The sequence below is a fragment of the Cyclopterus lumpus genome, chromosome 3 (assembly GCF_009769545.1).
Source record: "Cyclopterus lumpus isolate fCycLum1 chromosome 3, fCycLum1.pri, whole genome shotgun sequence".
In the NCBI taxonomy this organism is placed as follows: Eukaryota; Metazoa; Chordata; class Actinopteri; order Perciformes; family Cyclopteridae; genus Cyclopterus; species Cyclopterus lumpus.
The window spans coordinates 17,008,549-17,021,143 of NC_046968.1; the positions used below are offsets into that span (position 1 = coordinate 17,008,549).

At 40.1% G+C, this 12,595-nt stretch overlaps 1 protein-coding gene across 2 annotated transcripts in view; it reads right to left on the minus strand.

The window, feature by feature from the left end:
* Positions 1-11,375, minus strand: part of hipk3b (homeodomain interacting protein kinase 3b) — a 37,226-nt gene extending 25,851 nt beyond the window's left edge. For both annotated transcript variants that reach the window (XM_034559717.1, XM_034559710.1), the window contains exons 1-2: positions 11,004-11,375; positions 2,970-4,305 (exon numbers count right to left, since the gene is read on the minus strand). In XM_034559717.1, the coding sequence (XP_034415608.1) occupies positions 2,970-4,305; positions 11,004-11,076 (1,409 nt within the window). In that variant the 5' untranslated portion in view covers positions 11,077-11,375. The remainder of the gene's footprint in view (positions 1-2,969; positions 4,306-11,003) is intronic.
* Between the last annotated feature and the right edge of the window lie 1,220 nt (positions 11,376-12,595).

A 12,595-nucleotide genomic window follows, 5' to 3' on the forward strand; every position in this document is an offset into this window, starting at 1 on the left:
TTGGATTTGAACACGGGTCTCTCGGTCACAGGGCGAATGACTATCTTGCTACGCCACCAATCAGATGAAAAAACTTGCGTTCACCGTCTAAGTAGAAGACGTTGCCTAAACCTTGTCATTTTATTTTTTTTGTAGGTGTTCCTATGACAATTTCAATAGGGTCCTCTCGGACTGACTTTGTCAGTTGTTCGGACCCTAAAAAAACATCCCTCTGCTCATAATCTGACAAATATGGTGTACAATATAACATCTTTTAGAAATGTGCACTGGCATAAACACAGCCTGATGAAAAAGCAACATAAATCGTACCAAATGATATTCGCAATTATAATATGGAATGTATCATTTGTTCTTTGTAGTTAAGGATGGAAAAGAAATAGCTGGTATACAAAGGTTTGAGGTTGAAAGAACTGACAAACAGCGTTGAAGCAGCTGCACGGTTTACATCCTCCCCCACAAAAGTGCAGCAAAGCAAGGCAGTTCTATTTTGAGCGACTTCCTGAAATAAGTGCATAGTACAGCATGACAATATTCACAAAAACAATGAATTATTTAAATGACATGTAAATGCCTTTCACTAAAAAAACAGCCAGCATTGACCTACATGTTGCTACTAAATCCTTCACACTTCTTCCCAGACTTAGAAACCAAGACTTAAGACAAAAAAAGCATTAAAGAAATCTCTGCAACAAAATCCCTCGATTTAAATATGCCATCTGAGTAGATCTCAGATATTCTTGCCAAACTGTGACGAGCTGTAAGAAACTGTGACCTGGAGACTTAAAATGGTGAACATTCCCAATAGTTTTTATTTAGGACAGGAACAGCACATGTTGAAGGTTCACAGATAACAAACTGCAGTTTTATACCAAATCCTGAATGCTTCCAACAATTATCAAATATAGGTGCCTTGTGGTTTTCCGATCTGCTGTCACGCGCCATCAGAGCAATACGCCTAATCCTCCATTACACACAGGTTCATTAAATGCCCATGTCTAGATTTAAAGTTACCTTTTCAACGTGTTTTACAAACGTCATGAGTTCCAGGTAGGTCTGGAGATAGTGTACAGTTGTCTCTCTTTTGATATGTTAGATCAAGATGATCAAATCACAACTCATGGGCATTAGATACAGACTTTACACTTCGTGTGGGAGTTTGTGAGAGTTGAGGAGGGCCAAATTGATCAGGCAGAGTTAAACCACAAACTACATAAATCACTCCTCAGCATCAAGCTGCTGCAGTCGACATCTGACCTATTAGAGGACGTCATCAGAAAGGGAGACCCACTGGCATGGTAGAAAGAGAAGAACACCTGATCAGGAAGCAGACCATACTGTTAGTGTAGCTGGTAGCATTGTTTCTCCAAACCGCAGCGCAGTAGACTGAACAACGCTTGTCTGTCTTGCTAGAAATCTTTATGATCCATCAGATTTTCTATTGCACCATACATATTTAATATTTAAGCATTCCATTGAATTAGGCCAGATTTCAAAGAATAGTGAGGCAACACTCATCTTACTTGAGTAAGTGTACCCTTAATCATTATCTTAACAAGTTTTACTGGTATTTTATTCTCCATCTGTATTGCTAATATAAATCACTTTTTTTAACCAATAATGCCAATTTCTACACAGTGGAGGCTCACAGAGAACAACACATATGGCTGCCCCAAACAAACACATGTTAATAATGTTGTACACACTCCATAGTAATGCAAATAATTATAATACCCTCGTTATTGGCAAAGCTATTTCCAGAATGACGAAGATCACAGCTTAATATATAATAATGTGTTTGTGTGTGCAAATAGACGTGTGCAGGTGAAGCAAGAGAAATGACAGGGCCAATGTAAACAGGCACATTGTTTAAAAAGACAGTATGTTGACAGGGTGTTATTATGACCATTGATAGATTTGGTCCTCTTCCATGAGCTCAACATAACACACTATGCATTTCCACTGTGTCCTCACAGACAGGTATGCTAACTGTATGGACGCCAGGGCAGTATTGAATGTCACAGTTCATTCCTTGTGTTTTAGAAAAGGTCAAAGGAAGTGGGATATAGCCTCATGTTGTTGTAGCTAGTTGCTGTTTATAATATAACTTGGTTGAATCATTATGTCTAATGAACAGAGTGTACCCCAATGACAAAGCTTCAAATTAAAATAAGTTAGCAATCATTATAGTCATGCCTCTCCTGAGTTATGTCTCTGCACAAAACCTCATATGAATTACTGGACATCATCTGAGGAGAAAACTGGTGAAAATGGGCTTACTTTATATCTTCTGACAATTTCAGACTCTCTATGTAAAACAGGGAAAGGTCAAAACCAAACAGTGAACTGGGTCACAACTGCCTCTTACCTAACAGTTGAAACCATTTCACGCCTGTCTTTCTAATCAAACCAAAGCAACCATCATATATTGGCATTATATAATGCCGTTTGCACATCCAAGACCAGAAACACAGCGTCTTTCCAACATAAACATTAGGTACTGCATCTACTGCCATGTTATACCCAATAGCATACTTGTGTTTGGAATTGTAATAAATTCCCTCCCAACCTTTCTTGACTTAATCGAACTGTTCACACTATGAAATAATAATGTTTCACATATTTGCCTATCCATTCTTTTTTCCATCATACTAAGGTTAAAGCTGCTTCGCCCCAAATGCAAATGATAGAAGAAATGTCCACAAAGTCAATAAAAAACGTGTTTTCTTAATGTTTTAAAGTCTTGCAAAACACAATTTTCCAGAGTCTGTGCTATGTGGGTCCTAAACAGGCAGGATGTTGTGCAGTATGGCAGACATTTCCTTGTTTTGTTAGAGGAAGGATATTTTTAAACCAACTATGGCCATCTGGACACAAACAGAGACTGACATTAGTTTGAATTGCACTGAACTCAAACGTGTTTTGTTAAAAATATCTTTTTTTAAATCACTTTCTCTCTTATTTGTACTCACCTATAGTACCGAGACTGGAGGTATGTGGAGCACACTGCTTTGGACACATGGCTGGCTGAGCCAAAGTCTATCACCTTAACCCTGTAGGGTTGTCTCGCTGGGTCCACCAGCATTATGTTCTCCGGCTTGAGGTCTGCATGAATCAAACCCATGCTCTTCAGCTTTTTCAGAGCTGTAGCTACCTGCTGTAGCACAGGTCTTATCACTTTCAGGGGCAGCGGGCTGAACTTATTCTGCTTCAGGAAATCGTACAGGTTCTGCTCGAGCATCTCAAACACCAGACAGGTGTGGCTGCGATGCTGGAAGCATTCAAAGGCTCGGACTAGGTTGTGCTCATCTGCATTCTCCCCACTCAGACGAGCAAGGATGCCTACTTCGATTTGACCCTGCCGCGCATATGAAGGGTGGTTTTTCAGGATCTTTACAGCCACTACCTCACCCGTGCCCCTCTTCCAGCACTTTACAACCTGGCCAAATGTACCACGTCCCAGGAAATCCAGCACTTCATACGTATTCTTCATGGAACACAGGACTTCATGCTGTACAACCTGATAGTCCCCATCCCCTCCACCCATCGCTCCTGCTGCACCTCCACCATGTTTCGAGTGGCCCCCTCCAGCCCCCACGGCCGCAGGCACAGTCATGGTCGCGTTCCCCACATTCGTCGTTTGCATCATGGCAGGCAACATTGACAGTTCCTCCACAATCTGCATGGCGCTCCCTCGGTTATCCAGCTCTTCACTTTTACGTTTCAGTCCACATCGCTGAGAGCTGTTGGCTGAGTTCAAACCTCCACAGTTCTCTTCTCTGTCTCTGTCTCTGTTACCCTCCTCCTCCTCCTCCTCTCCCCCTCTCTCACCTCCTCCACTGCAGCCCTCTCCCCTTCCCCCTCCTCCTGCCCCTGTTGCTCCACTGCTGCCCCCACTTGCTGTGTCTGTCTGCTGCTGCTGCTGCTCCTTGCCCTGCGAGTGGACAACCCCTGTGTCCTGCCCCTGCTGGGCTGCAGACGGGCCTTGTCGTCGTCGTCCTTCTCCTCCTCCTCGATTACCAGTCTGTTGTCTCTGTACACCACCCACAACCACCGTCTGCACCGGGTGTCCTCCTTGTCCTCCACGCACTTCCACGACCACCGCCAAGTCTCGGTTCACAAACGAGTGGGCTTGTTTGGTTGGGTGCACAATTCCAAGGGTTCTGCTGTTCAGATAAGTATGCGGTTGTGCCCTCTCATGGTACACACAGCTGCTGGGCTCAACTCTGAGTTTCTTCACACTGCTAAAGGCACTTGTCTGGGTTTGATAAATGTGTGGTGGGTAGACCAAAACTTGTGAGGCCATACCTGCAGAGAAAGAGAGTAAAACAGGTTATTAGATTGGATCCTTTTTAGCATGAGACAAAAATGTGACTATTTTAATAAACCATACCGACTATGAGGTACTGTGGAAAGTTTATGTAATGTAGCATACTTGTACCTAAATACTGAACAACATATTGTGAAATACAAAAACCTATCTGGCTTTGACCAGAGTGTGTTCCTGTCTTTATTTGCTTTTGGTGGAGTTTTAAGTTACCATGAGTCCAAAACAACAGACAGCCCAAATCCCATTTTGTTGTTTTATTTAATACTACTTACATCTATAAGTGTCCCCACTAACATCAGCCACCCCAACCTCATACATAAAATGGATCAGGGCAAGATAACATGTTGTAGAGTGCATAAGATCCACATTCTGCCCTATCCACTGCAATCCCACTAACACCTCCACACAGTGGATGAGTAACTTCTCAAAGGTTTGCCTGACCTTTTCATGCCATTTCCATGCACTGCAGGTTTCTAGGCAACCAGTAGAGAGGGAGAAAGGATAAGATAGACAAAAAGAGAAAAAGAAAGACACAAAAGGCCCACAAGTCCAATTACATTAGTGGATATATTGATGAAATATTCAGAAACTCCCGTATGTGCAACAGACAAAGAGCAGTTAAGTTAATTTACAAGTTTCATGATCCGGATCATCTTTAGAATCTATATTTAAAACTGGCACAGTGACTTCATCAGACACTGTCTATGTACCATACTGGAGCATATGACCCACTTTCATTCCAGGGCAAATTCACTGAGATACAAGCAGCTTTTCCCCAATGGTTTCATACTTCATTCAACAGTTATCAGAACAATGTTTACAAAAGAATTTACAAATTAGACAAAAATGAATCAATGTTACAAGTGATGTGTTGTGTATAAAGAATCTAGTTTTATTAGCACTAGTACCATCATAAACAGATAATCTGTTTCTAAAAATCTATCTAAAAAGGACAACACAGGCAAGTCAGGTTTGGGCAATAGTGCCCCCGTAGAGTTGCCTAAAATAAATACCAATGGAAAACACACTTGTGTTGTGATAACACTAATGCTGTGAGCCACCCTTTTGACTATTCTGAGCAGCAAGATAAGCTCAATATATTCCCTTGATAGCTCTCTGCACAATAACACCCTGTGTCACTGTTTGCTGACACTATTTACCATCTTCTCTAGTCAAAATGAATTCTCAAATTAGCTCAAGCTGGACTAAAAAGGACAACCATTTTTGTCATGAATAAAAACTAAATTAGATGTGCCCAATGGGGAATTGAAAAATGTCCACAAAAGGTATACCTACAAAATAATATTCCTGGCTCAAGTCTAGTCTAGAAGCCACCACAGTGACACAAACGTTTTCATTCTATACCCCATAGAGCTAAAAAAAGACCCACTTCTGATTGTTAAAAATGTGGCCATTGTTTGAGAATAGCTGCACTAGACTGTATGTTAATACATTAACATGTAATTATCATGTGATGGCAGCAGGCTGGGGCATTTCAATACTGTACCCCACCTCTCACCCGGTGTATGATGGGATTTGCTTAATTGTTGTTGGGACAGTTTCTAAAGTACCTACATTTATGGTGTGTTGTCTGTAATTTAAAACCCCTGCCTCCATTATTCATTACAGCCACTATGGGTATAATTTCTGAATTACCAAAATGAAATTTTCAAAAAATGACACTTGCGAGATAGCAATGCTTACTGTCTGCAGGTTCTGTATGCGTTGTAGATTTGATCTCCAAGCCAGTATGTTTCAAACTATTCTCACTAGCCAAAACATTGCTAAATACACTAGCTACTTCCCTCAACGCTTCAGAAATATGAGGCAACAGTGCATTTGACTATGCTGTTAGGAATCGTGAGTTTTTGGAACATGCAGACCCTTTCAATGAAATTGCAGTGCTGGACAACAACTTGGGCAGTTTACTCTGTCAGCACCTATAGACTTACACATTAAATACAACATTTTTAGAGAGTTTTATGTCAGTGCTTTGGGAATGTAAATGTAAATTGTCTGGTCTGCCGAAGGAGAGCATGCTGTCTGGTGCCAGAGTCCCTGGACGGAGGAAGCCTATACCACTCTCACCAACTGAGCAATCAAGATGTTCAGATTTGAATTACCCACTTGGCGTTATAAAACACCCAAATTCAGGTTTAAAAAAAAAAAAAAAAAAACTTAACTTGCGCATTGGTTAATTTCCCTGGCCACGCAAATACAATCTCTAAATGGTCAGGAGAAGTCTGACACAAGGATGTGAAGTAGACAGCCTTTGTTGTTTCCAAAGTATGACAGCTGCTGCTATAATTACCATTCGAAGCCAGATACTCCCTTGGTCAGCCGTCAGGCCCTTCCTGTGGCATCAAAATTGCCTTCAAAGTTGTAGAATATTTCAAGCAACTTTGAACTGCTAAGTAATTGTACAAAGTTGAACTTTCGACCCTGGTCTTCTCAAAATTAAATTGAGAAGAAAATAAACACCTGTTCACGGTGAACAAATGGTACTGATTGACAAAAGAAATTGCATTGTGACACAGAAATAATAATACTGTAATGGGTGGGAGGATTAAAATGCGATGACAGCCACACCATGTTTGGGATGGGGGTAGGGATGGGTGGAGCAAGCAAAACTATAGCCCCTGTCCGGTGACTAAAGGGTGCAGTGATGATGATGAGTAATTTGTTTACAATAAAAGCAGCGGAATATTTTTCCATCAGTAATAGTCATAGGTGAGAGGCAATTGAACCCAACGCCGTAAGTCAGTTAGGAGTTGAAGAAACTATTCATAGCCAGGTGGCTTTACTTCTCGGCTAAAAGTGATACACGGTGTTGCTATTATCAGTGCGACTTGGCCTCTATACTGCCATCCTTGAGCATAGCAAAACAGACGCCTTATGCATTCACATTTTTGTCAAAGGCAAGCCGATTGTAAAACCAACTTGGGTGATAACATAATCTTGCAACATGCATTTTAACTCAGTGTCCCAAAACACAAAGACCTAGTCCAGTTCAATAATTTACCTGTTGTCAGGAAACTTTTTTTTTTTTTTGCTCCGTGTGATCCTAAAGGGTTGTCAGGAGGCTGAAACTAATATGAGAAAGTCAACACTGATACAAGCATAACATCCATGTATGATTCCATAGTACAGCCTGATCATAAATCAGGCTGACGGGATATTTAATACTTTAAAGCTTAAAGTCTAATGTCAGAGCAGGTAGCACAACATGGAGAACAGTGGTTTACCTTTACTTGTTATTCACAAAGCATAAATCCTTTGTTTTGCAGTGGTGACAAGAGCCATATCTTTGGCTAACTTAGGCATTATGTCATAGTATCCATAGACTTTTAGGCTCCGGCTGTGGATGTTTGAGTAGTCAGCAACAGGGATTTTTCCACAAAATGTATGAGGCTATGTTAGATATATTTTTTGCAGTTATGGTGCAATGTGTTGTCACATCTACAAAAACATGACCCGAGTTATATGGTACATCTTCATAGATCACTGTATCGCCGCATTCATATAAATACTTTGCGAAGAACATGTTTTTAGTATGTTTTAAATGTTTTTAAATTTAGATCTCAGTATGCTGCCACTGGACTAAATTGTATAACATATAAACTAGGGTTGGGTCTTGTTTGATACACTACCGTATAAAGAACAAACTTGATTTAGCTTGTGTTTGTCTTTGCTTCGTGCAGTTGCAATCCCTTGATTGTTAAGCAGAGGTTGCTGCCTTAACTCAGTGCCACAACCTCAACACTGTGGGGCTTTGCCGGTGTCTCGTGAACATAATCTTCTTTGCACATTAGATAAAAAGGCCCTCTGTATTCCAAAACATGTGACCACTTTGTTAACACAGTGAACGTATCTCAAAGTATTCTGCCTGTATGACACAGGCAATTGTTTACATTGCAGTTGACTATTGTACTAAAGATATAGTTAACGTTGTTTAATAAGCACCATATAAGTACCATTTTGTATCCATACTCAACATGCTGATATTACGCTCATCATGGTGGACTCTTTATTTAATGTAAAGCACGTAAACCATCACCTTTTTAAATATACGTATGAAGATGTAAATAAGCACAGATGGCCACAGATTAAGAAGACAAAGGCCTCATCACCCCTGATAGCAGTCATTATTGCTTTCTGTGAGGAAACTATGAGAACATACTAGATGTATGCCAGATGTACACTGTAAAACTTAATTTCAGATGTCTAATATCTATAGATAAAGTTTCACCAATAGTAAAATGTCTACCAAGTAATGCATTTTGCTTTCAAAGCCACCTGTCTATCACCTATATCAAACATATATTAACAGCTGTCACCATGTTTCACACTCTGAAATACTAGAAGCCCCAACAAGCACTCAAATTGATCAGCAAAGAATTGATCATAGAGCGCCACAAACTGTTACACTTAAATCAGCATTGAATAAGCCATGAACACAGTAGCAGAGTGAGCCATTTTACCGAAATATTTTTCCTTTCCCGTTTTTCCACGCAAAAGCATCTACCATGTTCTTAAAATCCTGGGCTCTGACCAGATTGCTTGATGCATATAGGTAATTATGTTCCATGTGCTGGAATAGATGTTTCTTCTTGGGATATTGGATGTTTTCCACCCAACACTTTTGTAACTCATGCAAGTTATTCACAACATATTCTTGTCATAGTGCTCTACCCATACACTTTTAAGCATTCCGTTGTGTTTACTGCCTCATATCTGTACGCAAATTTAAAGATGACATCACTTGAAAACCAGTCATTAAGTTGGCCACAATGTAATACTGATAACTAGCTTCCCCTAGAAAAGCACATCCGTGTTGCATTACATCACATGACAACATGTTCCCAATTCTTATTGCCTCTCCACCCGTTAACCAACATTACCCAGTAATACCAATTATTGTATGGAACAACACTGTTTACACATTTATGTACTGGCCAGTGTGCTGACCTTCTTGCATTACTGGTATCATTACAACCCACAACCTTGCTTTTGAGTGTTTGCTAATGATAAGCTAACCGATGGGATATGCGTACAGCAAGCAAGAGTGTCTAAGCAAAGGGGAATCACACAAACAGTGTTGCAGCCTCACTGTACTCAGTTTAAATACCATAAATATGTTTTAGAAAGAGTAGGAATGGGTATGTAATGGTATTGTATAACATTATACTATTTGTATGAGAGTAGTGTTCCATACAATCAAAAGAATTGCAAGTAAAACAATTATCTTTGATAAGGTAACAAGAACATAAAACTACAAAAAAAAAAACTTGGACCAAACTAAGCAGCCATGTCTAATGCATAGGCCCAACTTGCCAATATGTTCCACCTAATAGAGGAAACCAAAACAATTATCCACAATATGTTATTCCTTTGTTTCAGTGAAACAAAATAAATACTAGCGCTAACATCATACAAGGCAGACATGCAGAGGGGAAAGTTGTAGGCCACAGAACAAGTCTTAATTTTTAGTATACAGAATCACCCTTTTACAAAAAAATACAAGTTTCAGTGGACCAGGAACTCAAAGTGATGGTTTCATGCCACAAAAAGACTCTTCCTGAAAAGAATGTTGCCTAAAATTATATAGGGTACTTTTTTTTTGCTGGTGGGTGGTTGTCCACACCCTCATATAAAAGCTCCACTATTACCCTTTACCTCCTATTTAACCCGGGACCACCAACTGCATTGTGGTAAAAGATCGTTATTAAAAGTAGGTTATTACAGCGTTGTTTATTCTGACATTATATTATAATACATCGTGTTTCGCTTTACTTTGAACACAGGCTACGGTGAGATGGTAGACGATGAACTGGACTGATCTAAAAATGTAGGTTGTAGTTAGTACACGGTAACAACGTACGTTTATAAACAGTTAACCGGCCTAAGGAGCGAAATACTAGACAAGATCCACGGACAGCCACCCAGAAAGAGGCTTGCAAGGGAACTGACTAGCCAACCTTCAGTTCAGTACGCAGCTTCGACACGTTATACTCTCACGTTAATGGCAACAAATAAATATACCACTTTACAATGGCACTTCCAGTATTATAAGTTAACGTTAGTTTAATGACAGGTGAAATACATTGTACACATTTAGACCGTACAATCCAGCATGTGTTACTGTGAAAATGTGAAAAAGGTCTATCGAATTTTTGCTAGCTATAATAATGTTTGCGAGTTAACGTTATCTTGCGATGTTTTGCTAGGTCAACTGAAAGCTAACACATAACGAGCGTATGAAGTGACGTTGGTGTTAATACGACACTCACAAGTTAGCGGTGGTCGCTCGGTCCAAGTTGTCCAAATACGGTGTGTTAGTGTTAGTTAAACATAGCAAGCGTCAATTGATCTAGCTTAGCTAACTAGGGCAACACGTTAAAGACGAACCAACGGGTCGCTGTGACAACAGTGCAAGAACAAACACAACAGTGTCAAATGCCCTCACGTTCATAATTGCCTACAACGTCATCGCTACCGAATAATAATACAATAAATTCACCACTACGTCGAACGCGTTGAAACCGTATACAGCAAAAGCCTCGCTAGCTAAGTTCGCAGCCAAGTTATGACTTTGTATTACGTCACAGTCAAACTATCGTTTGAAAGGTTAAGATATAGAAATATCACCATTGACGGCCTTCTCTCCACCACTCACCTTCACATAGAGTCACTATAAGTATAATCCAGGGCTTCTCTGAACATGTTATGGATTTATAAATCCATACCATGCACAGTTCGCCTGCATTGCTGCCATCTTGTCCTAGACGACAGGAAGGGAGAGCTCGCTCTCGGTAACGCCACCATCTCCCACATTTTTAAACAATAAATAACTCTTGCATATGAGCGTCTAGAAACCCCAGGCCGAGTCCAGGTTGTAGCTACACAGTTCAAATTCGTCTTCTTCCTCTTTGGTCGAAGGCGCCCATCTCTGTAAGGGGCTCCGTTACCCCGTCTTGGCGTGCTGTTTCGTGGCCCTGACTGCCTCTAACATGTCCTTTTTCTCTCGCACCAACTGCAAGCAAATGTTTGTGAACTGACGGCATTGGCGAGACCAGAGTAATCGATCAAATACAGCCACAACGATTTAGGATGTGGATGTAGCTTGCATGCCTATATGAATATACACATCGTGTACGACTAAAGAATTTGTGAAATGTAAACATACGAATGACAGAAATAAAGGCGTAAATTGCAGTGATCAGAGGGTACATTTGACTTGTGAATCCCTCCCTAATAAACAAAACCTTTAAAGTTATTTATAAGAACAGCAATACACACACACATATATATATATATATATATATATATATATATATATATATATATATATATATATATATATGCCAATGAGTGGTAAGGGGGTCAACTAAATGGGAAACTGCATTTCTTATTTTACAGGAATATACATAAATGAGGCAGTGATAACTGATTGCTAAAAAGAAATGTGATAAAAAGGGTGAATCCATCTGTTAGTACATGAGATGTGCTTCACATTTGAAAATGCAATGGAAGAACCTAATGATAATAAAACGAAAATACTTATTTGTCGGTCTTTTTTAGCAATGTGTCAACATAAGAGTAGTCTTAAAGAAAATGGTGGGGGAGGACATCTGCTGCTCAGACAGCCAGGAGGCACCCAGCTGACAAACAAAGCTGCTCATAAGCCCCCAATGTCTGAGAAGACTAGCTGTAATCTAATCCACAAAAAATGCAATTGTTTTTCCCAGTCCCCACCCAAATTACAGACAACAAACCACCAGTTGGAAAGCAGGTGTGAACACTTCTTGTCCAACCTGTTGCATTATGAGTAAACACAGCTGGGTTATAGTGAAAGCAAAATAGCCCAGAAAAAGAACACTTGGTGTCCTTTTAGCTTATCATGGAGGATGCAAGCATGTTGTCCCTCCCGGGCTCAACCTAGTCAGTAGTGCATGGCTTACCATCAAATCTAAACTGCATCAAAGAAGATTCCATCAACAGTGACCTACAAAACTGCACTAATGCCACACCATCCAATGATCTTGCTAGGACATGTGTTTTCCTAATTTAATTAAAAAACCTTCCTTTTTGTTTACAACAAATGTTGTGTTCACCTAGACCCAATCACAGAAAAGTATAAAACACATTTATTAGAACAAGTAATATTCTGTCACAGTACTACTATTCTATGAGTAATTATACACGCGATTAGTTTTCTTGTTTGAGGAGCAGAAGACACTTTTTCGCTTGTGATCAGGTAACTGCTCG